Below are 24,732 nucleotides of genomic sequence, written 5' to 3'. Positions count from 1 at the left end.
CTGTTTTGAGTTAGTAGAAGTAAACTGCCATACACCGAAGGGAAAAAATTGGCGATCCAGAGACCTTACATTAATTAGATGTACTTTGTTGCAGCTTCTGGTTTTAGGGGTCACTCGCTTCAGCTGATGGTCAAATATCAGTTCTCCAAAATCTTGCTGCTTTTTTTCCCATGGTGGATGTTCAATTATGATTTCTTTTTTTTTTAAAAGGGTAATAAGCGTATAATAAACAGCACAAAGTGCTGGATTTCTGTACAAATGAGCAAAAAACCAAAAGTATAGCCCTCTTCTTATCTTAAAGGGACTGTGAGATCTGTTACAGTTTCTGCCTAATTTGCATATTACATTCTACACCAAAAGTGAAATAACATGATAATCTAACTAAATCCTCGAGTGGTTTTACTTCTCTTTAAAACATCTTTAGTTCCTTTCTCTTCATACCACCCACCAGATACAAGCTGGAATTGTAAACCACCAGCTATTCCTTGCTTTTTCCAATCCTTACCTATACCAACACCACAAAAGATCCTGTGTATTTCAAGGCATGAACCATTTGACTCCGGCAAAGTTCAGAAATAGCTGCCATAACTGTTCGATTATGATTTATGTACAATGTATCTATTACCAAGGGAAGTCTAATTTATTTTTCCTTCCCAGCTGAAGATCAATATCAGTTCTAAATTCTCTGCTTGTTTATGGTGGATGCTCAATATGATTTTTACACAATGTACCTTCCCCCCCACAGGGAAGGCTATAGTTCTCCTTCCCAGATTTTGGTGAGAAACCTCGATGTACAGAGAATACAGATAGCAATTCCAGAATCTCTAATTATGTAATCGACGACAGTATTAACCTTTGCAGCTATACAAAGCAGGCATTTCATGACCTTTGGTAATTAACAGTTCCTTGTCTATGCCAAAAATCTGTTACTGAAAATGCTTTAAACAGGAGCAATTACTTGTGCAGAGTAGGGATCCCAATAATATCAATCCTTACTTGCATTCTTGAATTCTTCCTCGAGTATGTTGTGGATTTTCATCCTCAAACGAGATGCTTCTTCAGGTTTGAACCACCTTCGTCCAAACTGACAATAGGAATATTTCAATTTAAGGACTGCAGCAAATATTCAAGAACTAAAGTTGGAGAAAGCTATCAGTAAACAAAACTTATTACCATCACGAAATCCTTCTTTTTAAGCCTTCCATGAACTTCTTCCATGAAACGCTCCATAAAGAAAAGAACAAAGAGACCGCAGTCATACTCATTTCTTTGTTGTGGGACCTGTTACCAGAAAAGTGCAAGGAAAGAAGTTGTCATGAACTTGCAGACATTCACGAAATATGTACACAAATTTGCTTCTACAGATTTCACAAAATTCTCAAGTTAAATCCAGAATTGAGCAAATGTTTTAGATCCCCTCCCCCTGGTTGACTAAGATTTTTTAGGATATCCTTTTTAGGTGCCAAGGAAAAATACGAAAAAGAAAAGGAGGAAGAAACTAAGCCAGTATAGTAAAAAATTTGGAATTTTAAGATAACCCAAACCCATAAAAAAAAGATCATCAAAACAAACGCAGCCGTTAGTCTTTTTCACGGCACAAGAGAAACCATTTTTTTTCACACAAAATCTGCAAAATGGTATATACACTTACAGCTGAAAAGAATTATCCACGAACTAGAGAAACAAAAACCTTGTAATTCTACAATACTACAGGGTATGAAAAGCTAACACAACAACAACAACAACCCAGTATAATCCCACTAGTGGGGTCTGGGGAGGGTAGTGTGTACGCAAACCTTACCCCTACCATGAGGTAGAGAGACTGTTTCCAATAGACCCTCGGCATCCTTCCCTCCAAGAACTCCCCACCTTGCTCTTGGGGTGACTCGAACTCACAACCTCTTGGTTGGAAGTGGAGGTTGCTTACCATCAGAGCAACCCCTCTTGTCAGGTATGAAAAGCTAAGATATCTGCATATATCATTGCTGAAACTCTGATGTAACACAGAACACATGTCAGTTTTATTAGCCATATAGATTCCTTAAAAGGAATGTCCAACCATCCAACCGTGTCCCAGGTCATGAGAAACGAATTCCAATAACAAAAGCTCATATCCTGTATGATGCCAACCCCAACTCCCAATATCACAAGATATTGAATGGACAAGATAGCTTCTAGTATGAAAAGAATTCCAGAGACTGCTTCAAGAAAGAGATGTAAGAGCATAAGATTCAAATGAAAGAATACCGGAATGACATTTTCATCTATTCTTCGTGGAAGATTTTCCCATATTTTATCTGAAAAAGGAAGAGTTAGCACTTCTCCTTGTCTTAAGAATTTCCATTCTTGTTCCAAAAATCTGCGGGACAAAAGCCACATCTCCTTTGAGTTAAAATGAAACTCCAGGTGTAAGAAGCTTTCAGTTTAAAATGCTATCTTACTGCAAGTTTGAACAGCAAAATGGTGATAATAGAGTAAATCTCTAATATTGTAATATTGAGATTATGAAGCTATATGTACCGACCCGCATATTTTCCGCCCAAATTTGCTGCCTAAAGGGCTGCCAAACGAGCCCGCGACATATAACACAATAAAATGACCAAAGAGCCTCAATCGAAACATCCAAACAATATATAGATATCCAAGGTATGAAACCCTGAAAGAACCAGATTTTTATCCCTGCCAATTTCTCACACCAACAAGAAGTGAATAGCATGAACATAGCCATTCGAGTATTACCATGTGGTATAGATATCTTTTCCACATAACCCCCAACTGTCACTAACTTCCCATGCAAGTTGATCATCCTGATAAAGTACCCATTTCTGACCAGCACAACTACGATACAGTAAACAAAGTAAACTAAAAGGTCCAGATAACAGCCTGTCAAGGCTGAAGAATATAGGTGAAAGAAAAGGAAACTAAGATTTGAGCTACAAGCCGACAAAGAGGGAATAGATTGCTAATGAAATTTTATGCCCCTTTAGTTCTCAGGCAGTTACAGTTCACGCTGTAATAAATTATCTATTACTATATCGAAGCATATTATAAACAAGACGAATATAGAACAAGAAGCTTCGAATAGGCCAAGTTATAGCTTAAATAATGCCAACGTTCAAAAATTATTAGTCAAAATGGTACTGACATATGCTATGTTGCGAGAAATCTTCAAAATCACTGTCGGACCCATGTCGACACGACATGGGTGTGGGTGTGGGATCCACACCGGATTTGGTCAACTTATCTTGGGTACTTTGACTATATTATATGACCGAGAAGTATAGATTGATCAGATATATGGTTTGATTATTGGGTTTATGTTATATATATATATATATATATATATATATATATAGAGCATGATAATGCTTTTCTATTACGCGAGATATCTTATGAATAAAATATAGGTGTTTATAAAGAACAAATTTTATTAGTTTTAGTTTAATAACTTTAACTAATTGAAATATATATTTTATATGTCGTAATATACATTTATTGGTCGTATCCCGGCACCCGTATCCACACTTGGATCCATACACTCAAATCCTAAAATTTATGTGATGAAGAATCCGACCTCTAGATCGGCACCTGTATAGGATACCGCACCCGAGTCCGAGCAACATAGGGCATATGCAATATAATCATGACTAAGAAATAGTTAAGGAAAATCAGAAACAAGATTTAGCTGCAGTCATTAACTATAATAGACTACAATTTACAAGAAGTAAATCATGTAGCATGGATGTCGCATTATTTTAGAGCCACGAACACAGTTCAGCTTACTTTCTTATGGTACCAAAAAGGGACTTGCTGCAGTGGAGCCCTAATGAATCCAAGTGAAGCAAAATTGGCCCCAGTTGGTCTTCTTTATCTGGTATGCAAATTATAACCAAGCTCCAATGAAGACTACAAAAGAGAAGAACCAACAAAAGGACATCAATAGCAGCTCAATGAAAATAGTCGCTCAATGAAAATAGTCTAAGAGGACAGAAAGCTATCTAAAATGCGCCAAAACAGACAAAAATATAAATTGGAGCAAAGTCAATGAATCCCTCTGCCAACTATGAATACAAAGATCTTTAATTTATTTATTTATTTATTATTATTTATTTATCTTTGAGAATTAACTAAGAACTCTAAGTTAGTTGACAACAGATAGAAAAGGTAAATAAATCTCAGGAATTTACCACTTTTATGGAGATACCTATCCATCATCAATAAATTATATTACCTTATCAAAAAAGTAGTTTCCTAGCTGCCTTACAATAATACAGTAGTTGCTTGTTGAACCTAGAGAAATTCTAACACTCCTTTAAACTAGAGTGCACAGGTTATATGCTCTAAACTTGCCACAATGGTCTCTTGTCTGAATATAACCAAAACGCGACAGCAAAATGAATGACATCATCGAAAACTCAGAAACAATTTTCTCCTCTTTTTTTCGGGAGAGGGGGTCCCTTTGCATAATATGGATCATTCAGCTGGAGCGCCACAGAAGGAGTTTGAAGGGAAAAAGGACCTCATCTGTGAAAATTAGTGTCTAAAAGCACTCTACCATTTGTGTAAACAGGGAGAGACAAACGGAATAGAGGACTTTTGCCTTTTCAAGATTTCCTACAAAAGAATCTTTTGTAAAGCAACTATACAGCACCTTCTTGCTGCAGCCTGTAAATATAATAGTTTTTATTATTAATAAAAAATATATGCTTAACCAGTTACATAATTACCTTTCACTAATTAAGTAGTCGACAAATGAGCCTTTACAAATTATTATAGATATAAAGCTTTCCAGAATGGAAGGGATGTCCTCATCAGCAAATCAGGTAGTTGTATTGCACAGAATATGGTCCATCAGGTTATAAATCTATTTGCTTCCACTACATAGATCTTATTTCGAAAATCAATTGAAATCAGATTCTTAGATTACATAGAATTTGTGCTAGAACCTTGTTTGCAATTAGCCTCACCTAAGCTTGAAGTCAGGCTTCTATGCTACTCAATCTTTCTTGACGAAGTGAATGGCATACTTAGGTCTCAGGATGAGATTTTGAAAGAGTAACCGCAATTCTTCTTTGATTCCTTTGACCTGAGACTGCTACTTGTATTTACTTTACTACTCTTTCTCTCTCAGTTGCTTCTTGAGCCAACAAAGTTTTTGCTTATCTTATGCTGATCATCACCCATGTTCTGAATATTTAAGTGTTGTATTGACCCCATAATAACCAAGCGGAAAACAGAAGAGTTAAAGCACTCATCATAGCACCTGAAGAGATTCCACATGAGCATGTAAGTCTACTTATCATTTGTTTGATGATTATAATGGAAATGTTTTTGGTGATGGGACTAGGCTGAGCATAAGGTTAATTAACTCAGCAACGCAATCACGTTATACCAGATAAACAGATACAATTACAATAGTGTGTTTTCTTTTTTTTTTTTTTTGGGGGGGGGGGGGGGGGGGATAACGCTAGTGTTCGGACCAGCTTGTATGCAACTCGACTAGACCTGCTACCTCCCACAGCACAGGTACCGAATAACTCTCAGTAAGAAGATGAGAAGAAATCACCTAGTGATTTTTGTTACAATCCCAAGATATAATCTATGTTGAATCAGACAAAATCTGAGTCAAATAATTTAGTTTCGTAAATTGATAAAATTGCACCAAACTGTGCGAGAGATTCACTGTATGTTATTCCCTCAACTAATTGGGGTTAAATAGTACAGCACATGTCCTAAGAAAGGAAAGGCAATCAAATCTAATTCATGGTTAAAGGAAATGAATCACTCAAATTGATCTTAAATGATATGCTAAGTTGCTCGGACACGGGTTCGGATCCAGAGGTTGGATCCTTTTAAATGTAAATTCTAAGATTCGGGACGGATCCTAGCACAGATACGGGTGCGAGGATCCAGCTAAAACTAATTCAAAATATATATATATATATATATATATATATATATATATATATATATATATATATATATATATATGAGAAATTTCTGGAATACTTATGTATAGGTTGTAAAGTGTGGATTTCTTTTTTATTCTTAAATTGTAGATAAGTAAAGGATTGATTTCCTAGATGAAGTATGCTATTTTCTTTAAATTTACCCTAGTTTTGGTTTTGATTTCGGGAATCAAATTGTATCTCGTCTCATTTTTCCTTCCATCATGGTCAAAGTACTCGAAATTGTTTGACCAGATCCGGTACGGATCCCATACCCACACCCATACTAGTGTCGTGTCGACATGGGTGCGGAACCTGAACTGCCGTGTCGGAGCAACTTAGATGATATGCACAATACTTACAAGATCGTAACACCCCCATTCAAGCTGATGCATACAAATCTTATGTACCAAGTAGCTACATATATAGCTTGTTCTGTGACTGGCAAGAGACTTGGTGAATTTATCTAAAAGTTGATTATTTGAATTCACGAACTTTGTAATAATGTCTCATGAGAATATCTTTTCTATGACGAAATGACAATTGATTTCTATATCTTGGTCCTACTATAAAACACTAGATTTGATGCGATGTGAAGTGCAGACTGATTATCAAACACAAGTTCCATTTGACCAATCTTTCGGTAGTTGCTTGATCATATGAGTTGACAAGCAGCCACAGTCACAACTTGATATTCTACTGCTGCACTGAATCTTGCAACTACATTTTGTTCTTGCTTTTGCAAGAAACCAAATTTCCCAAACAAGAATAAGTATCCAGAGATGGATAGTCTTTTGGCGGGAAACATGCCTAATCTTCATCTATATATCCAACAATTTGCTTTATGTCCTTGATTTTTGTAAATTAGCCCTTTACTTAGAGTAGATGTTATGTATTGACGGAAACGAATAACTATATTCCAATGACTATCACAAGTAGAATCCAAGGACAGACATACAACACTTACCGGGAAAGGAATGTCAAATCGAGTCACAATGAGATAGTTTCTAAGTTGCTCGGACTTGGGTTCGAGTGTCCGATATAGGTGTGGATCTAGAGGTCGGATCCTTTATAACTAAATTTTAAGATTCAACGATATAGATCCAGGTACGGATACGAGTGCGGGGATTCAGCTAAAAATAATTCAAATATCTAAAATAGAGTTATAAAAATATATCCAAATTATGAGACATTATGTGAAAAATTTATAAGTTTTCTGAGAAGGAAAAAATATTGATCAAGAAGAGAATCCAAGGACATAAAAGAAAAATGACTGACATAGAAATTTCTATATACAAGGTATTCCATTTTCTTCAATTTCACCATAACTTTTGTTTTGATTTAAAAAATTATTGTACTTGTCCTGAATTTATCCGTCAATTTTGATCAAAGTAACTAAAATCGGTTGACCAGATCCAGTATGGATCCAACACTCACATCCACACCCACGTAGTGTCGATATAGGTGTCACACCGAAAGTGAAGAGCCCGAGCAACATAGGTTGCCGCACCGAAACTGAAGATTCCGAGCAACATAGGATAATTTAACTTGCCTACCATCATCCTATATCTTCTAGGATGACGAAGGGGCTCTCTTTAATTGGGTTAAGCTTAACATTTGGGTCTTTCGGAGTATCAATAGTCCTTCAATATGATATCAAGAGCATACTTCCTATGTGAAATGGCAATTCTTGATCGGAAATGAGCAACCTCAACATCTACTAATTTTTCTAGTTAATTCAGGCTAAAGACGCGCTTAAGAAAGTAGAGTAATTAGCATCAAATTACGTGCAGACTCACACGAGGGTAACAGAGTCATTGGAGTACCGGAACTTAACTAAGATGCAAGTTGGAAGCATTTGGAGTATAGCATATTGGTCCAAAATAACAAAGGGGCTAAGAAACCGTTGAAGTGTGTAACCATCTCATCTAAAAGTTTAAGTTGTTAAAGTGAGCACACATTTATTTACTTTATGTCTTCAACACGCCCTCTCACGTGCGGGATTGATTCTCTTTTATGAGCCAAGCATGCGAAAATTCTTTTTGATATTGGGTGGCGGTGAAACTCGAATCCAGGACCTCTACCTGCTCTGATACCATGTTGAAATGAGTGACTTTAGATGAGATGGTCACACATTTCAACATGGTATCAGAGCAGGCAGAGGTCCCGGATTCGATTTTTAATGGTCACACACTTCAATATGATAAATGAAACTTGGGCCTAACTCAATCCAAAAAGCTAGCTCATAAAGTGAAGATTGTCCAAGACCAAATAAGGAGCCCAGGAAATCCACACCCCACTGATGTGGGACTCAACAACCCCCGCCACGTCCAAGCTTGCAAAATGGTGCATGGACAACATAAATGGGGACCCAACAATAGTAACAATAAATTGTGATAGGCCTGGCTCTAATACCATGATAAATGGACCTTTGGCGTAACTCAACCCGAAAAGCTAGCTCATGAGGTGAGGATTGCTCAAGTGATATTAAGGAGACCACTGATTTCTTAAAGGACCAACATGGGACTCCTCATACCCCCTCACGCCAAGGATTGGACATCTAAAGCGTGGACAATTTAACATAGGGGCCCAACATCAGGAAACGAGAATTAGGATGGGTCCTGCTCTGATACCATATAAAATTAGATGCTTAGCTTTTAGGGTTGAGTTAGGTCCAAGGTCCATTTAACATGGTATGGGAGCAGGCAGAGTTCCTGAGTTCGAGTCTTACCGCCACCCATCAAAAAGAATTTCCATGTGCTTGGCTCATCAAAAAAATTCAAGCTCGTACGTGAGGAGGCGTACTAAAGACGCAATTAAGTAAATAAAAGTGTGCTCTCTCTAACAATTTAAGCTTTTAGATGAGATGATCACACATTTCAACAGAAACCAAAAAAATTGTTCCTATGTTTCCTTGCCCAAGGTCGCACGACATGACCTGGGCACGTGAAGGCCTTAGAGGCTATACGGCTGAGGCAGAAAAGTTGGAAGAGCACGCGACTTTGCACGCTAGGAAAGAACAATCATGCGAGATGGGAGGGAAAACCGATCAGGCATGCACGACGCACGCTGCGTCGTTTGAGGCACCAGAGCTAGAGAAAGAGTTGGAAAACTAGGAAGCTCGCGCGCAATTGGTATTTGGTGATATTAAATCCTAGAGAGAGGCTCTCGGGTGGGTGCAATAAATACACATTAAAGATGAGTTTCTTGGTACATTTGTGATGAATTAACACTATATAATGTTAATACTAACAGATAATAGGGATCAAAATCCATAGAAATTACTCCAATCTTCAAGAATCACTTTCAAGCTCAATCTAGGATTTTGACTCCAAGAGGTAATTTCTGCAGTTTATACTTGAACACAACTATGGAACTTTGGAATATAATGTGAAGTAGATATCACCATTTGATTGGAGTTTTACACCAGTTCTTGAAATGGATATTGAAGAATGAGGATTCTAGAAAGATGAATAAGGTGAATAGTGAACTTATGATTTTTGATTTGTTGTCTGGTAATCCTAATGACTTCAATAGTTTAATTATGATTAAGTATCTAATTGTATAACATGAATTACAGCTTAAAATCCAAGAAAGGTTGTTTTGATATTTTTAGCTAAGCTTAAGTCCTAATCGGGTTATATTTGAGTTGGTTGAATGTTGAAGTATACCATTTGATGTAAATTGGTTCTGTTATGCTATATTGAAGTTGTCTTGGTTGATTGGGCATTGTTGAGCCAGTTGAGGAGCACATTTAAGGTGAGCTGAGATGTACCCTCACTTAAGAGTTAAGACCAGTTTTCTCAAATCGCATGCCTTCTACATAATTGACAAAATGTCTTAAGGGTAACGTAAGTGATAAGAATGGACCTTGGGCCTAATTCAACCCCAAAAACTAGCTTATGAGGTGAGGATTGACCGATGTGGGACACAACTCAACAGTAAGCACGTTGGGACGAGCGATCATGCATTATCTATGATTGTTTGGAGTTGTGTTTTAAATGAAATATTTACATGATATAAGTGTTTATGTGAGATTTCTAAGTTATGTTTCATTCATTGTTCACTTGAACTAAGATAATGAAGTTTATGAAGTTTTCATATGATTTCAGTAGCATGTTCAAACACTTGTATATTGTTTTCATGATTGAGAAAGCTATGTTGAGATATGCTTGCAACGTATGAGTTATGTATGAGGCCAAATGGTGCCAAATCATGTTTCAAATGTTTAAGGAGTAGAATTAGTAAAATGAGAAGGCTGAGGCCTAGAAACTACATGTGTCGGTGTAGGAATTAAGATTTGAGTTATACATGTAGCCTAAGTTTCTCCGACATGCCAGTTTAGGTGTCACACCCGTGTCGACACGACACCTGTATGGGTGTGGGTATGGGATCCGTACCGGATATGGTCAAACAATTTTAGGTACTTTGACCACGACTGACGAAAAAATTCAAGACGGGATACAATTTTGATTCCCAAAATCAAAACCAAAACTAGGATAAATTTGAAGAAAATAGCATATTTTATCTAGGAAATCAATCATTTACTTATCTACAACTTGAGAAGAAAAAAGAAATCCACGCTTTACAAGCTATACGTAAGTATTCCACAATACTTCTCAGAGATATTTTTATATTTTTATTTTTTTGAGTTATTTTTAGCCGGATCCCCGCATCCGTATCCGTACTAGGATCTGTATCCCCGAATCTTAGAATTTGTATCTCGAAGGATCCGACCTCTAGATCTGCACCCGTGTCGAACACCCGCACCCGTGTCCGAGCAACTTAGCATGTAGCTAGCAGCCTCATGTCAGATCCATACAAAGTTATGGTGAGACGGATCATCCAATTGAGTTGATACCCTAGGTCAGACAGGTCACACCACCCAACATTGTGGTGAGACGATTTCCCCAATCGAAGCGATATCCCGGACTGGATCATTGAGTTAGTGGGCTTACATACTCCCCGATTATTGAGAGGCTTTATGATGTGAAAAGAAAAAGTTCAAGTTAAAATTTCTTAAGTTTTTTCCAGTTTTCAAATGCTTATAAATGTTTCGATCATGCAATCACGTACTCCAAAATATCATAAAGCATATCGATCTATCCTTGGCAAAGAGCTTCACTTGTAGTATAAGGAATAGAAACAGATGACAGGGAAGTTTGTCAACTATAACGTCTTTTGGAACCTGTGATTCTTGATGCCATTAGGCTGGATTCTCAGCTGTGGTCTGCAGGAAAGTAAGGCAAATTCACAGTTAAGAGCTGCTTTAACTTAACGCAGAAGAAAATAGGCCATTGGAAAACCATTCTTCTTGCATCCTTCGGACCATTTGCTTGGAAAGGAATAAGAGATGTTTTGAAAATCAGAAAAACTATATGTCTGTTGTAAAGAATAGGTGTCTTCACAATTTGTATTTTGGTGTAGGAGCATTGCAGAGAACCTATATCAGTATATGGGTTTTATAGAAGTTTTTCAAAATGTAACTGCAACTGCTTTGTGGTAATTTTATATGCTTTTAAGTACCTCTTCAGTACTTATTTAATGAAATTTACTTTTCTTATAAGAAAAAAAGAATAATGAGTTGGTGACAAAGAATGATAACTCAGGTAAAGTTAGGATTAGGGTTACGAGTAGAACAAATACATTACCGAGTAGCAATAGGAGGGCTCTGTGGGGATAAATTCGCAGCAGTTAAAGAATTTGGTTTCAGGCCAGGTTAGTGCAATTTTCAATGATTTCCTTTTATTTGGTAATTAAAAATGAGGCAATTCGGGTCAGGTTAGTGCAGTTTGGGGCGGGTTAGTCCGAAAATGGGTACATATGGGTGGGTCTTTTTACTGGGGACATGAGTTTTAAATTTGGCCAGGGAAAAGCTGCCACATCATTATTAAATAAATAATTTTTTTTGGGTGGAAATCGCCGTTAGTCATAAGGGTAGACTTGAGCCAAATAGAAAACATCGGGGACAATTTTAGCTAAATAGGTGGACGGAGGGTATATTTAGCCCTCAGGCTATAATTTAGGGGCAGTTTTGTCCCTTCTAGTTGGTGACAAATAATGAGAACTCCAAGTATAATTAGGATTAAGGTTACGAGTAGAACAAATACATTACCGAGTAGCAATACTAGACAAACGACTGACTGATATAAGGTTAAAAGGACAACCAGGGACATAAAAGAACATTATTCAGAGCCAAGGAGGGTAACACATTGGCTTGACCAACTCCGGTCACCATGATCCACTGTTGTAAATAGCGCTTGCCTCAGCGCTAATAGCGTGAGGCGTAGCGATGCGAGCATCCATCGCCTTTTTCCTCTGTTACGTTGCGTTTTCAAAATAGCGCTCGCCTCTGCCTGTGTAGCGAGAGGCGACTGTAGCATCGCTTTTTTAAAAAAGAAAAGAAAAAGCGCAGGGATTAAAAGAAAAAGACCCCCGATTAGGGCTGATTTCTTTCTTCTTCAAGCTTCAAGCAGCCAAGCAGACCAGCGATTTCTTTCGCCAAGTCGACCCACCCACATTGATTCTTCTTTCTTCTTCATCTCTTCTGCCATTTTCTTCTTCATCCAAGTCGACCCAGCCAAGTACGCTTCTCTTCTTCTCCCATTTATTTTTCTTTCTTCTTTCTTTGGTCTTCTATCTTCTTTCTCCTTTCTTTCTTTCTTCCTTTTTCTTCTTCTCTTCTTTTTCTTTTGCTCTGTTTTTGATCGAGCAGCACTCAACAGAGAGTAGCATTCAACTCTATTTTTGCTCTGTTTTTGATCGAACAACACCATCTATTGTGTTTTTAATTTTTGAATTGATATATTTATTAATATATTGTTGCTATTGTCGCTTCAAATTTAATATTTTATTTTTTTGTATAAATTGTCGCTTCACATCAAAAAGGCGAGCGCTTCGCTTCTCGCTTCTCGCCTCTCGCCTCAGTGAAGCAGGCCCTCGTCGCTATTTGTCGCCACACGCTATCCAAAACACTGCCATGATCTGAGATCCTTTAGTTAAGGTAGTAGTTAGAAGGGATTGGGAATAAATTAGTTAAGGTAATAATTAGAAGGGATTAGGAATAAATTAGTTAAGGTAATAGGTAGGACGGATTGGGAATAAATAACAGTAGACAAAAGAGATTTGTTACCAGAGATATAATCAAAAGAGCGCTAATCAATAATCGGAGGGCCAGTGGACTATGAGATACAAGCAACACGATTGTCGGTCTGAGCAATTGAAACTACCTGTGGAGATGCTTGCTTACTCGTCTAATACGGAAGGAAGTTATTGTACTCCGCCTCAGAAAGGAGAACGTCAGATTGGTTAGGTTACCTATGCACTCAGTTTGGAATCATGAGCATTTCTGGAAGGTCAACCATGTAATGAGTAACACTTCTCACGAACATGACCAATTTTCCAACAAACATTACATTTCGGCCTAACTTTCCAAAACGACCTGCACTCCAATTTCCAGTCCGAGATACTAGGATAGAAGAATCTGTCTGATGTCACTATATGACTGGATGGAATAGTAGGTGGTGCCGCAAGAGAGAACAAATATACACTAAGGAACAGCGGGACTAGCCAAAAATTGGTTATGCACCGAGTCAAGATTAGACCAAAGCACAGCAAGTGTTAGAACCAAAAACATACCACTCTAAGTGACATTTTCCAATAAAAGTCAAGTAAATGGAGAAATGTACTAAGAAAGGGGATGAATATTTTGATCAAAATCATACCAAATCTGAAGCTAAAGAAACTGATACTGGCAATACAAAGAGTAGCAGGAAAAGTGGTCAGCTAGCCTGAAAAGCTCTTAAGCTGATTTCAGCGTCTAGAATGGTAGGACGACCTGCAGGATACCCACAATTTAGTGAAAAGTAAGTTGGACAGTGATAGAGTAGCCGGAAACTTTGCCGGAAAAAAATTGCATTCAACAAAACTAGTGGAAATTGGATGGGTGAGATCAGAATCAAGAGACGACCCTACTGTGTGAAGACCGTGACTGGAAAAGTGGCAAGAGAACACTGTATGCACCGATGCAAGAGGCGCGTGATACCGGAGATCTGATTCTAGTGGTGGTACGTGAGGGCGTGTGAACAACCCTACGGCAGCAGAACTTCTTGGATAGGGTAGCACGAGTGTTCCAATCCTACTGGTGGTGCTGTATATGCCCAGTACCCTTGGAAAGTAAAGAGACCTCGAAACAGTGGTGTAGTTGCCGAAAAATTGCTCGGCAATAGAATTTTCTCAAATGACTATTTTCTCACTAATTGCTCTGATACCATGTGAGAGAGAAGAGAAATTGAGAGAGAACTCACTGTATGTTATTCCCTCAGCTAAATGGGGTTAAATAGTATAGTACATGTTAGCAAAGGCAATCAATTTAATTACTTGACTACAGGGAGAATGAATCACTCTAATTAATTCTAAATGATAAGCACAATAATTACAAGATCCTAACACAAATAAACCAAGTAAAAAAAGCTCCAATAGTTGCGTAGTTAAGTTGAAGTTTTGTAAACCAATCTCATGGTAAAGGAAACCACAGAACTTACTCTTCATGTATGGGAAGAAATATATAGGCTTTCTCAAATATATTCACCCCTTTCCACCACCTTCTTAGTTTGAAAAATGAAGCTTCCTTTTCATTCTGCTGTAGAGAATTAGGAACTAGATTCAGATTTACTGATATTCAAATGATGTGATACACTGAAAGAACTAGGAGACGAAATGAAAATAGTATCTATTAGTTCCTTAGCATTCAGTATATATACAACTAGAAAGTCAAGAATAAATGCCATAGTTGTCTAGCATCATACATTTCACTGCAATTGTACATTTTGTCTTAAGAGTGTTCATATGGATGTGTTGAAGACATAATTAATTAAATAAAAGTTTGCTCGCTCTAACAACCATCAACATGATATCAGAGCAGACAGAGATCCTAGGATCAAGTCTCACCGCCACCCATTATCAACATAAATTTCCACGTGCTTGGCCATGAAAAATAAAGGTGTGCTCTCTAATAGCTTAAGGTTTTAGATGAGATGGTCGCACACTTCAATACTGATAATATCAAGCCAAGAAATATTAAGAGAAACATAATATTTACCCAACAATCAATCAATGTCTAAGCACCTTTTACTGGGTCATTAACCTTAAATATCTAATCTTTTCAGAAAAAATAAATAAAGACAAGGCCAATGCTCTCTTCAATCAGATGTATTAAAAGTAATCCAAATATCAACTCCATATTTGTTTAAAGAAGCTGCAAACAAGGGTCAGTACTTCATTTAGGATAACTCCACCAGGTCCAATATTACACTATAGCACATAAGACTTTCATTTGTCTTGGCTTACCCATGTCAAACATGTATACCATGGCTACTTCGTGCAGATTTTTCAAATATACACTAAAAATGAGAAAAGAAACTAAACTTATCCATACTAGATACTTGCACACACCAGGATTCAATCTAAACTTGGTAGCCAAGTCGATGTAACATAGTTATTAATATGGAAATTAGAACAAAGTTACAAGTCTTATAGCACAAAATTTATTAGCTAAATTGTGACGACCCGATAGGTCGCTTTGAGTTCTAGCCTTAATTTCCATGACCTGAGACCTCCCATAGCTTCATTTGATGTTTCTTGGTTTGCGACTTTGCGTGCGTGGTCCGTGCCGCTTTTCGAAAAGCTTTTATGTGAAATTTGGAAGAAAATAAAAAAATTTACTAAAAATGAGGCTAGAGCTGACTGCGGTCAACATTTTGTGTAAACGACCCTGGATCGGTGTTTTGACGATTTCGATAGGTCCATATTGTGATTTTAGACTTTGGCGTATGCCCGGAATTGAATTCGGATATCCCTAGGTTGATTTGACATGTTTTGCTGAAAGTTAGCAATTTGAATGTTGGAAATTTCCTAGGTTTGACCGTAGGTTAACTTTATGGCTAACGGGTTTGGATTTTGATTTTGAGACTTGGTATAGGTTCGTTTTGCTATTTGAAACTTGTCTGCAAAATTTAGTGCAATTAGGAGTTGGTTTGATAGGATTCGGATGCTTGGTTGCAATTCTAGAGGTTCTTTAGTTTTTCTTTGAAATTTCAATCGTTCTGATGTTCGATTTGTAGTTTTAGATGTTATTGTGGTGTTTTGATCGCACGAGCGAATTCATATGATGCTATTACACTTGTGTGCATGTTTGATTTGGAGCCCGAGGGGCTCGGGTGAGTTTCGGAGGCGTTTCGGAGGAGTTTGGACAGTTTGAGGACTGCTGGTGTAGTGCCTGTATCTGGTGCCTGCTGCAGATCTCGCAATTGCGAGGTCTGGCTCGCAATTGCGAGCCTCGCTTTTGCGAACAATAATTCGCACTTGCGAGCATGGGCTGGGGGTTGGGACTTCGCATTTGCGAAGCAGGAGTCGCATTTGCGATGGATGTTGTGTCCGCAATTGCGACTCTGGCATCGCGATGCAGTGTTAAGTTGGGGTAGTTTCGCACTTGCGAAGAAGTTGGTTGCATTTGCGAAGGTTGGGCAGTTCGCATTTGCAAACAATTTATCGCATTTGCGACTTTTGGGCTTCTGATGCAAAGTTCGTATTTATGACCTTTGTTCCGCATTGCGAACATGAGTGGAAAATCCGCAGTTGGGTAAAGAGGGAAAAATCGGGACTTAGCTCATTATACACCATTTCTCAACCCTAAACACTCTAGAAACGATTTTTCAAGAGATATTTCTTCCCAAAATCATTGGTAAGCAACTTGAATCCACTTTCTTTCAATTCCCCATTACTTTTCATGAGATTTCAACATCAAATCTACGATTTCCATGGTAGAAATTAGAAATTTGGGTAGATTTTAGGAATTTTCCAAAATTGAGATTTAGACCTCAAATTGAGGTCGGATTTCGAAACAAATCACATAACCTGGCTCGGGGGTGAATGGGTAACCGGGTTTTTGTCCGAATCTCGATTTTTGACCAAGGGGGCCCGGGGTTGACTTTTATTGACTTTTTCAAAAATGATAAAAATTAAACCTTTTTCATTAATGAGTAATTTCTAAAGCTTATTTTGAATCGTTTGATCGATAATTTGCTAGATGTGGTTGGTTTGGAGGCTTGTTCAAAAGCCAAGTTGATTGATTGCTTTGTTTGCGGAATGAGGTAAGTGTTGTGTCTAACCTTGATATGAGGGAATTAGGACTTGTTGAACTATTTGTTATGTGAATTATGTGGGGAAACGGTATATAGAGGTGACGCGTATATATGCGTTGTCTTGGGATTCAGCATGCGGGATTGAGCTAATTATTTCCATGTCTTCATTTATTCCATGTTATTTTATGTTATATGCTTTAACTGTTACATCTTCTTACTTGACATCTATACTATACTTGTTAATTGTTATTTAATTGTCACTTGCTTTAATTTGTTCATTTCTCACACGATTTCTGCTTATTTGCTACTTGTTTCTCTTGCCTTAATTGTGCATTCTCATTGTCACATGTTTTACTTGCTTTTATTGTCCTAATATTACTCAATGCACTCTATTATGTTCTATCGCTTATGTGAGCCGTTTAGCTATTCTGTACTGATGAAGGTAAAGTTTGAGATTCCGAGATGTTGGATATTCTCTATTTATTCTGTGGTTCTTTAATGTTCTGTACATTTCACCTTCTTTGTGTAGATATTTTGTAAATATTGTTGTTGAGGTTAATGATTTGAAATTGTTTCGGGATCGGGTTGCACGCCGCAACGGTATTGAACGGTATTGAAATGATATGAAGGAATACGGACAGATTATGATATGAACAAATGATGATATGGTGGATCGGGTTGCGCACCGCAACGAATTTGAGATGTTGTAATTGTTTGAGATTGTAGAGTTATCCTTGGTATTTTGATATGAGACTTGAGACTTTGTTATTCTGGGCTCTCGATAGTTGACCTTCGGGTCCGTTTATATGAGTTTATTGCTTTATTTCTATTCATGTTTTTCCGTTATTATTATTTCGTACAGGTTATTTGTGAGTGACTTGCCATAGCCTCGTCACTACTTCGTCGAGGTTAGGCTCGGCACTTACAGAGTTGTACTCATGCTACAATTCTGCACTTCTTGTGCAGATACCGGTTTTGGTCCCAGCGACGCGTAGCGAGACTGCTCGGATTCAGCTGCTTTTGGAGACTTGAGGTATAGCTGCACGGCGTCCGTAGTCCTGGAGTCCCCTTCTTTATTCAGTTTCACTGTTTATTTAGTATCAAACAGTTTTTTTTTTTATGAAGTAAGGTGTTATATTGCTGGCATCAGGAAGATGCAAATCATTACAAAAGAGGTTGGTTAGCTCCATTTACACAAAAATACAATTCTGACCAGGGAGCTAAACCAGAATCACCAAAAGCCTTTGGTTGTCAATCAAGCCAAAGACAGAGAGCTAATAAAATCTAGAAATGGAATTAAATCATTTACAGAGGAAAGGTTGCTCCAGCTATATAGATTCCTTAAGGCACTTTGCTTTCAGGTAGCTGTTGGGAGTTGATATTCCATCAAAGCATCTGCGATTCCTTTCTGCCCAAATACACCAAAATATAAACAGTTGTACTTTATTTCAGGCCGTATTTGTAGTATTCCAGATGCTCATGCATTCGTGACTCCAGATTCTGGTATATGTTTAGATCACGTCATTAAGTATTTTATCACTCTATTTCAGACTATTACGATTTATTATTATTAACGTTTTGATTTGAATTGTTAAAACTGGTTAAGTAATTTAGCTAACGTTGGCTTGCCTAGCAAGTGAAGTGTTAGGCGCTATCGCGGTCCCGAGGGTGAGATTCCGGGTCGTGACATAAGCATGCAAGAAAAAAATGTTTACTGAGAGGGAACATAATACCTTGCTCAGTACAGCCTCTTTGAGCTTCTTGTAGAAATATGTATTGAAAAAGTGATACTCATCTACATCTGCATGAGCTTTTATCTTCTGGAGGTACCTAGAAACATGAAAATGCAATTAGGGTATAACAGATTGAGAAAGTCAGCATCAAGCTTCATCTTACTCCTTTACTGGAAACACCAAAAAATTGACCACCAAAACTTACTAGTTACTAAGACAGTTACGCAGTTCATGAAGTCAAGGTTATGTTTCATTGATAGAGAAGTTCACACAGTAACACAATATCAAGCTATCATGATGATTAATAGGCTATTTAATATGATTTTTATCTTTTGAGTGATCATTTGTAACTCCAACCAATTGAAGATAGATTCATATGAAGGAAACAGTTTAGAATTGAAGATGTCAATAGTAGATGGTATTTAGAAGATATATTTAAGGAAAATTCTTTTACATACAAATGTAATTTGTATTTAGTCACCTAATGGGAATTCTTTTCTCTGCGCCAGGAATTAAGAATAGTACACCAGCAACGGTAGCCTTCAGTCTTTTTTATTATCTCTGGAATAAGGAAACAAGATTCAAGCCTAGGAGCTAAAAGGACATTCCAGTGCACTAAGCTCTCTATGCTCGAGGTCCTAGGAAGGATTGGACCACATTGGGTCTGTATATGCAGCATTACCTCGCATTCTGCAAGAGATTTTTTTTACAGCTTGCACTCGTGACCTCCTTGTCACACGTGGGCAACTCTTACCGGTGCCAAGCTATTACTACACCAAATATATTTTTTTTAACAAGCAGCTACTTCTATGATATTAAAATGCTATGACAGATTGGAAACACAACTAACAATAATGCAAGTGTCACTAACTTCATGCATTCGAGAAGTCAATTTTTTTCTATGAAGACAGAAAGTGAAAAGCTATATAAAACAGCTCCTTAAAATTAAGTTCGTAAGCAATTTATATTAGTTATTAGTTAGTAGGTAATTATTGGTATACCATAAATATTTTCAGGCGGCTAACTAGCAATAGTATTAAATGATTGCTGATGTTGGAAAAGGCAAAACGATATTACTGCGATACCCATCAAATTCAAACACAAGATTTCAGAAAAATTAATATTACATTACATGACTGTGTCTGTATATGCATATGCAGACACACACCAACATAGCTAAGCTATATAATAGACATTATACTAGAAATTGCTGTAATGAGAAACGCAAGTTAGAAAAAAGCTCGATGTTCAAAAGGTGGTTATTTTCTTTGGAACTTACATCGATATTCCTTAATTTCATTCCTCTTTTCCTTTTTCTTAGGGCATACCTGAAGCAACCTATTCCCAGTAGATGTCTAATCTATCTATTCATTGATCAACGAAGTAACTACTAGACAAAATCTTTTTGTAACTTACCGGATGTAGAAATTCATTATCGTCGATGACAAATATGCTTCAGGTGCAAGAGATTCCATGTCCGAACAACAAATTTCAACTGATTCAGGATCAACCCTATTTTAATGGTAAAAAGTAAAGAAACACCAAGCAATAAAAGAGAAATTATATGCCCAAGGTAATAAGTAATGCATACTGGATTAGTAAGGTTGTCATTCACGCCATACCGTGAAGGATAGTAGATCTTGGTTGCATTTCTGCTGGAAAAGAAGAACATAAGAAATATCAACAATTGCTTACGAAAACTCAAATCAGGAGCTGATATGCCATTGTGAGAATAAACATACTAATATATTACCATTCAACAACTTCGTCCATTCGCTCTGCCGCTTTATTTGCACCAGGTTCCTCCTCATCCACAAGAACAACAGCCTCCCCCTAGGGAAATAAAGAACCATATGACGAGAAAGACCACATTAGGAATAAAATATAAGCTCACGACTTCCAAGAGAATGAACTACATTTAGGGGAAAAAGAACAAATAAAGCACGAGAGGCTACAGCAATTCATCATGTCCCTCCCCGCAATGTCTTAGCAAACTTTCTTTTTTCTTATTTTTCCTACTTTCGGATCATTATACCCTAGCAAACTTCTAACGACTACTGAAACAAGAAGAATACGGAGGGACTAAGCGGTTAAAGTAATAATAAGCTCATCAATCAATGTGTACCTACTGCAACTAGCCACCCCCACCCCGTGAAGGAGGAAAGAAAACGAGAGAAAGAAAGAGGTAGTTTTGGTAGTTGTTCGTTTGATCGTGGATAAAACACTCTTGTGCTAGACAAACTTACACCAACAATCAGTCAACCCATGCGCCAATGAATTAAAAACCCCAATGCCACAGGAACTCTTACAGCTCAGCATATGCGGCAGGAATTGCTCTGGAACAGAAAATCAGAATATATGCACTGAAACAACCATTTGAGGTCTTTAGTAAGTAGATATTGCTAATCCACCAAAGGACTTAAAGATATTGTCAGAAACCCAATAGCAGCTCCCAATATAGTGACAAAAAAGTAGTACCATGCCTACACGGAAGTAAGCCGGAATGGGATAACAATGATATGGGGGAAACCTTACATTTGCATGCCTTTTAGTATGTGAAGATTGGGCTTGAGAGGCTTTAGTCCTGAAAAAGAAAAAGGTTAAATCACTCGCAAACATGTTTTCCTTGAGTTTCATTATTTATAACATACTAATAGATACAAATAGCAGCCAAGGGGAGGCAGGAAAGCAAACGAATAATCATAAAAAGTAAAAAATACATGGCTCATGCATGGTATTTTAAGCAAACAAGTACTACAAATAATGTCTCAATGATAACTTGAAAATCACATGTGCTTCTTTAGAATATCAAATTACTCCCTCTGTCTCATTTTACGGACACACTTCCCATTTCAGACTGTATCAAAGAGAATGGCACATTTCTATCTTTAGAAACAATTCAACTATAAACTTCGTATTTTACCCTTAATGAGATGATTTATAGCTACACAAATGTCTATGACTTGTTTTAGACCACAAATTTTGAATGTCTTTTTTTCTTTCTTAAAACTACGTGCCCAGTCAAACACCGTCACATAAAATGGGATAGAGGAGTAATATTATGAACAAAATGATCTCCCCAGTAACTTTGGACTTAAAAGTTGGAATTCAAGTAGGAAAAAAGGGAACAAAGGAAAGAATTACAAAGAGGTGAGTGATTCAAACGCCCTGGAAAAAGTGCACATTCTCTCAGCACAGGTTTGGCTCGATAAGGGATGGGGGAGTATAATCCCCCTACCTCTTAACCACATTTTGGTTCATTTTTTGGGGGATTCAGATCATGAACCCCAATTGGTGTCTGTTGTTTAGGTAAATAACCCATCTGGTCTAATGAACGGATTAGCTATCCCATGAGGATGCAGGATCAGCATTCCTATGTGATTGGGGGATGGAAATCCTATCGTCCCCTAATAAGGCATAGATTTACGTTTTACTAAGTGGAACACACTCTCCACCTCCAACCTTACGGTTGTTGGTTTGAGTCACCATGTTACCATATCAAAAAAGAATTAGGATAGTAAGATAAAAGAATTTGTTAAATCTCTTCCACGATCATCTGAAAACAACAATCCCCAATCTCCTCATAATAAATCCTTCACCAATCCACTTGTAAGAATCTCCTCACGAGAGTCTGGAGGTACTTTTAATCCACCTTATCATATTCGTGCACCAAAATATCATTCCTATATTCGGGCATTTAATCGTGTAGCTCTAGTTCTGTCTAGTTCTCTGATAAAAGGAGTATTGTCCACAAATATTGTTGAATGAAACTGAATAAGAAATATCAGTGTAGAAAAGGGTCGGGAGATCAATGATAAGGAGTATTATCCACAAAGATTGCTGAATAAAACAGACTAAGAAATACCAGTATACAAAAGTGATAGCGAGATCAAAGATTAGGCTGCAGGAACTTTTCCTCCTTTTTCTAATTGCTTGGGAATAACTTCTTTTTCCATGACGCTGGAGTCTGTGCCAGCTTGCACATCTCAACTATTCTAATGGGTACCTGCTGCCTCTCACCAGTTGTTTAGCCATAAATTTTAAAGGACCTAACGGTTTGCGTTGTAAAGGACCTATAACTCTCCAATTAGAAATTACAATTCATTTTAAACTTGCAGCAGATAGAGTGTAGCTAAAATGGACAAGGATAGTTGCAGAATAAGAACTACGAGATCAGATCTGGTAGCTACTATGCAATCACATAATCATAGAAATGAACATTGTTCTGCGAGATATATCAAACCATTTCTACACCCATATGCTCTTGTGCATGTCACTCTACAGCGACTCAGCAAGTACAACTGCTGAAAATAAATAAAGTCATATTTAATACTCCATATCTCAAACTGAAAGTTCAGATTTCTACTTTGGGCCATCTGAAAACATTGTCCACCTTCTTAAAATAGAATACTTTGTCACGACTCCTCTACATATTTCACAGCCGGACATAATTACAAAGTAAAAACAGGAGCAGCTTTGAAACTTCCATTGCTCTATACTAAAAATTAGTGGACCCATCTTTCACAATGAAACCTAATTCAGTTACCCTAATTCTTAGTGAGTGACAGCTTCCGGTAATAACAAGATAATAACAGCAACAATAAAGTGATATAACAGAAAAATAGTCTAAGAAATTTAAGTGAAATAGAAGAACCCAAAAGAAAAGACACATACTTCTTCGAGAAAGAGCTGGCAAATTTTTCTTCAGAATAACGAGTAGTAGAAGAGTCCCTTCCCTTAAGATCAACATTTAAAAAACTTTCACCTTTGTCTACAGGAAACTTATAAGGTGCTTCCTGTGACAACAACTCTCGCTTGTGTTTTCTTTGTGAAAATTGCCTGTTTAGTGTCCTTTTGTGGTCACAGGGATTCAGAGCATATACTTCTTTTTGCAAATCATTGGCTGTCTTTGAATCTGCCTGCTAATCAATATACAAAAGTAAATATAAATTAATGGTAACTCCAAGCAGAAGAAAAATGAGTATAAGATTGATATTGTACTTTTGCTTCCAACTTGTTCGAGAAACAAGCAGCAAACGTGGACTGCGGAGAGGATATAGATGGTGAAGCCTGTGGCTCGAAGTCATCATGTGCACCTATCAAGTCGCATCCAACTTTCAGGCTGTCCTTTTTGAAGTAATAACTTGAGTAAAGCAACTTAAAATGACAAATAAGACAATTCTGATTTCGTCGGTCGGTACGGTACGGTATTTAGACATTTCGATTCGGTATTTTCGGTATTCGATTTCTTAAAATGCAATATCAATACTGTACCTAATTAAATTTGGTATGTTTCGGTTTTTCTTCTTTCTGTTTCGGTTTATTCGGTTTGGTAACTTCACTATTTTCTCTTGTCCAGCTGACTGTAAAACAATAATAGCATTCTAGTAAATTACTCTCATGATTAAAATTTTACGAAATGCAGTGAATTCACAAGCACGAAAATACCTACAAGCACACAATGCTAGAAATGGAACTGCGAAATTAACCAAAGAGGAACAGAACAAAAGCCAAAGTCAAACCATTTGGGAACCGACCCGCTGCCGTCGTTCTAATTCACCCTCGTGCAGTTTGACATTTTCCCTAAGCTTTTCACCTCCATCGCGTAACCTAGCACCAATGGTGCCGGACAGAGACCTTTTAAGCCTCCTAATTTTTTCGTTCAATTCAGTATTTGATAAGTTGGAAAGTCCTTCTTTATGCTCCTCTCCGTCCATGGCGGAGGTAAGCACCTGCTCCGCCGGAGGGTCTTCGTCGTCGTTGATTATTTTTTCGCAGTCTAGAGAAAATCTCATAGGGAAGAGCGGGGAGGTGGGCGAGGGGTTAATTGTCAAATTCTCTACTCTGCAACTATTTTTGTACTAGTTAATTGATCCGCGGTAAAATATTTCTTATTGTAAATTTAGTTGA

At 37.5% G+C, this 24,732-nt stretch overlaps 1 protein-coding gene across 5 annotated transcripts; it reads right to left on the bottom strand.

Moving 5' to 3' along the window:
* Positions 1-174: 174 nt before the first annotated feature.
* On the bottom strand, positions 175-24,732 carry LOC104110674 (ubiquitin-like-specific protease 1D). 5 transcript variants are annotated; one of them, XM_018775776.3, is made up of 12 exons: positions 24,360-24,721; positions 23,497-23,741; positions 21,358-21,406; positions 20,576-20,655; positions 20,445-20,477; positions 20,239-20,334; positions 18,823-18,919; positions 14,492-14,589; positions 3,784-3,906; positions 2,248-2,359; positions 1,174-1,281; positions 175-1,084 (listed from the first exon to the last, which is right to left on the bottom strand). In XM_018775776.3, the coding sequence occupies exons 1-12, from the start codon at positions 24,615-24,617 to the stop codon at positions 986-988; spliced, it is 1,398 nt and encodes a 465-aa protein (XP_018631292.1). In that variant the 5' UTR covers positions 24,618-24,721; the 3' UTR covers positions 175-985. The 5 variants fall into 5 exon arrangements, with proteins under 5 accessions (XP_018631292.1, XP_018631289.1, XP_018631290.1 ...); XM_018775773.3 differs by having other exon boundaries at positions 23,497-23,744; positions 24,345-24,720; XM_018775774.3 differs by having other exon boundaries at positions 14,492-14,586; positions 23,497-23,744; positions 24,345-24,719.

This window comes from Nicotiana tomentosiformis, chromosome 4 (genome assembly GCF_000390325.3).
Source record: "Nicotiana tomentosiformis chromosome 4, ASM39032v3, whole genome shotgun sequence".
Taxonomy (NCBI): domain Eukaryota; kingdom Viridiplantae; phylum Streptophyta; class Magnoliopsida; order Solanales; family Solanaceae; genus Nicotiana; species Nicotiana tomentosiformis.
This window is presented reverse-complemented; position numbering and strand designations above follow the sequence as displayed.

What these genes read in the sequence shown, in the direction of transcription:
- LOC104110674 (XM_018775773.3), bottom strand. Translation starts at nt 24,617, where the DNA reads ATGAGATTTTCTCTAGACTGCGAAAAAATAATCAACGACGACGAAGAC. An exon ending in ATACTAAAAGGCATGCAAAT is followed by an intron (nt 20,656 to 21,357) that starts GTAAGGTTTCCC and finishes TTATTTCCCTAG; the next exon opens with GGGGAGGCTGTTGTTCTTGT. An exon ending in ATGGACGAAGTTGTTGAATG is followed by an intron (nt 20,478 to 20,575) that starts GTAATATATTAG and finishes CTTCTTTTCCAG; the next exon opens with CAGAAATGCAACCAAGATCT.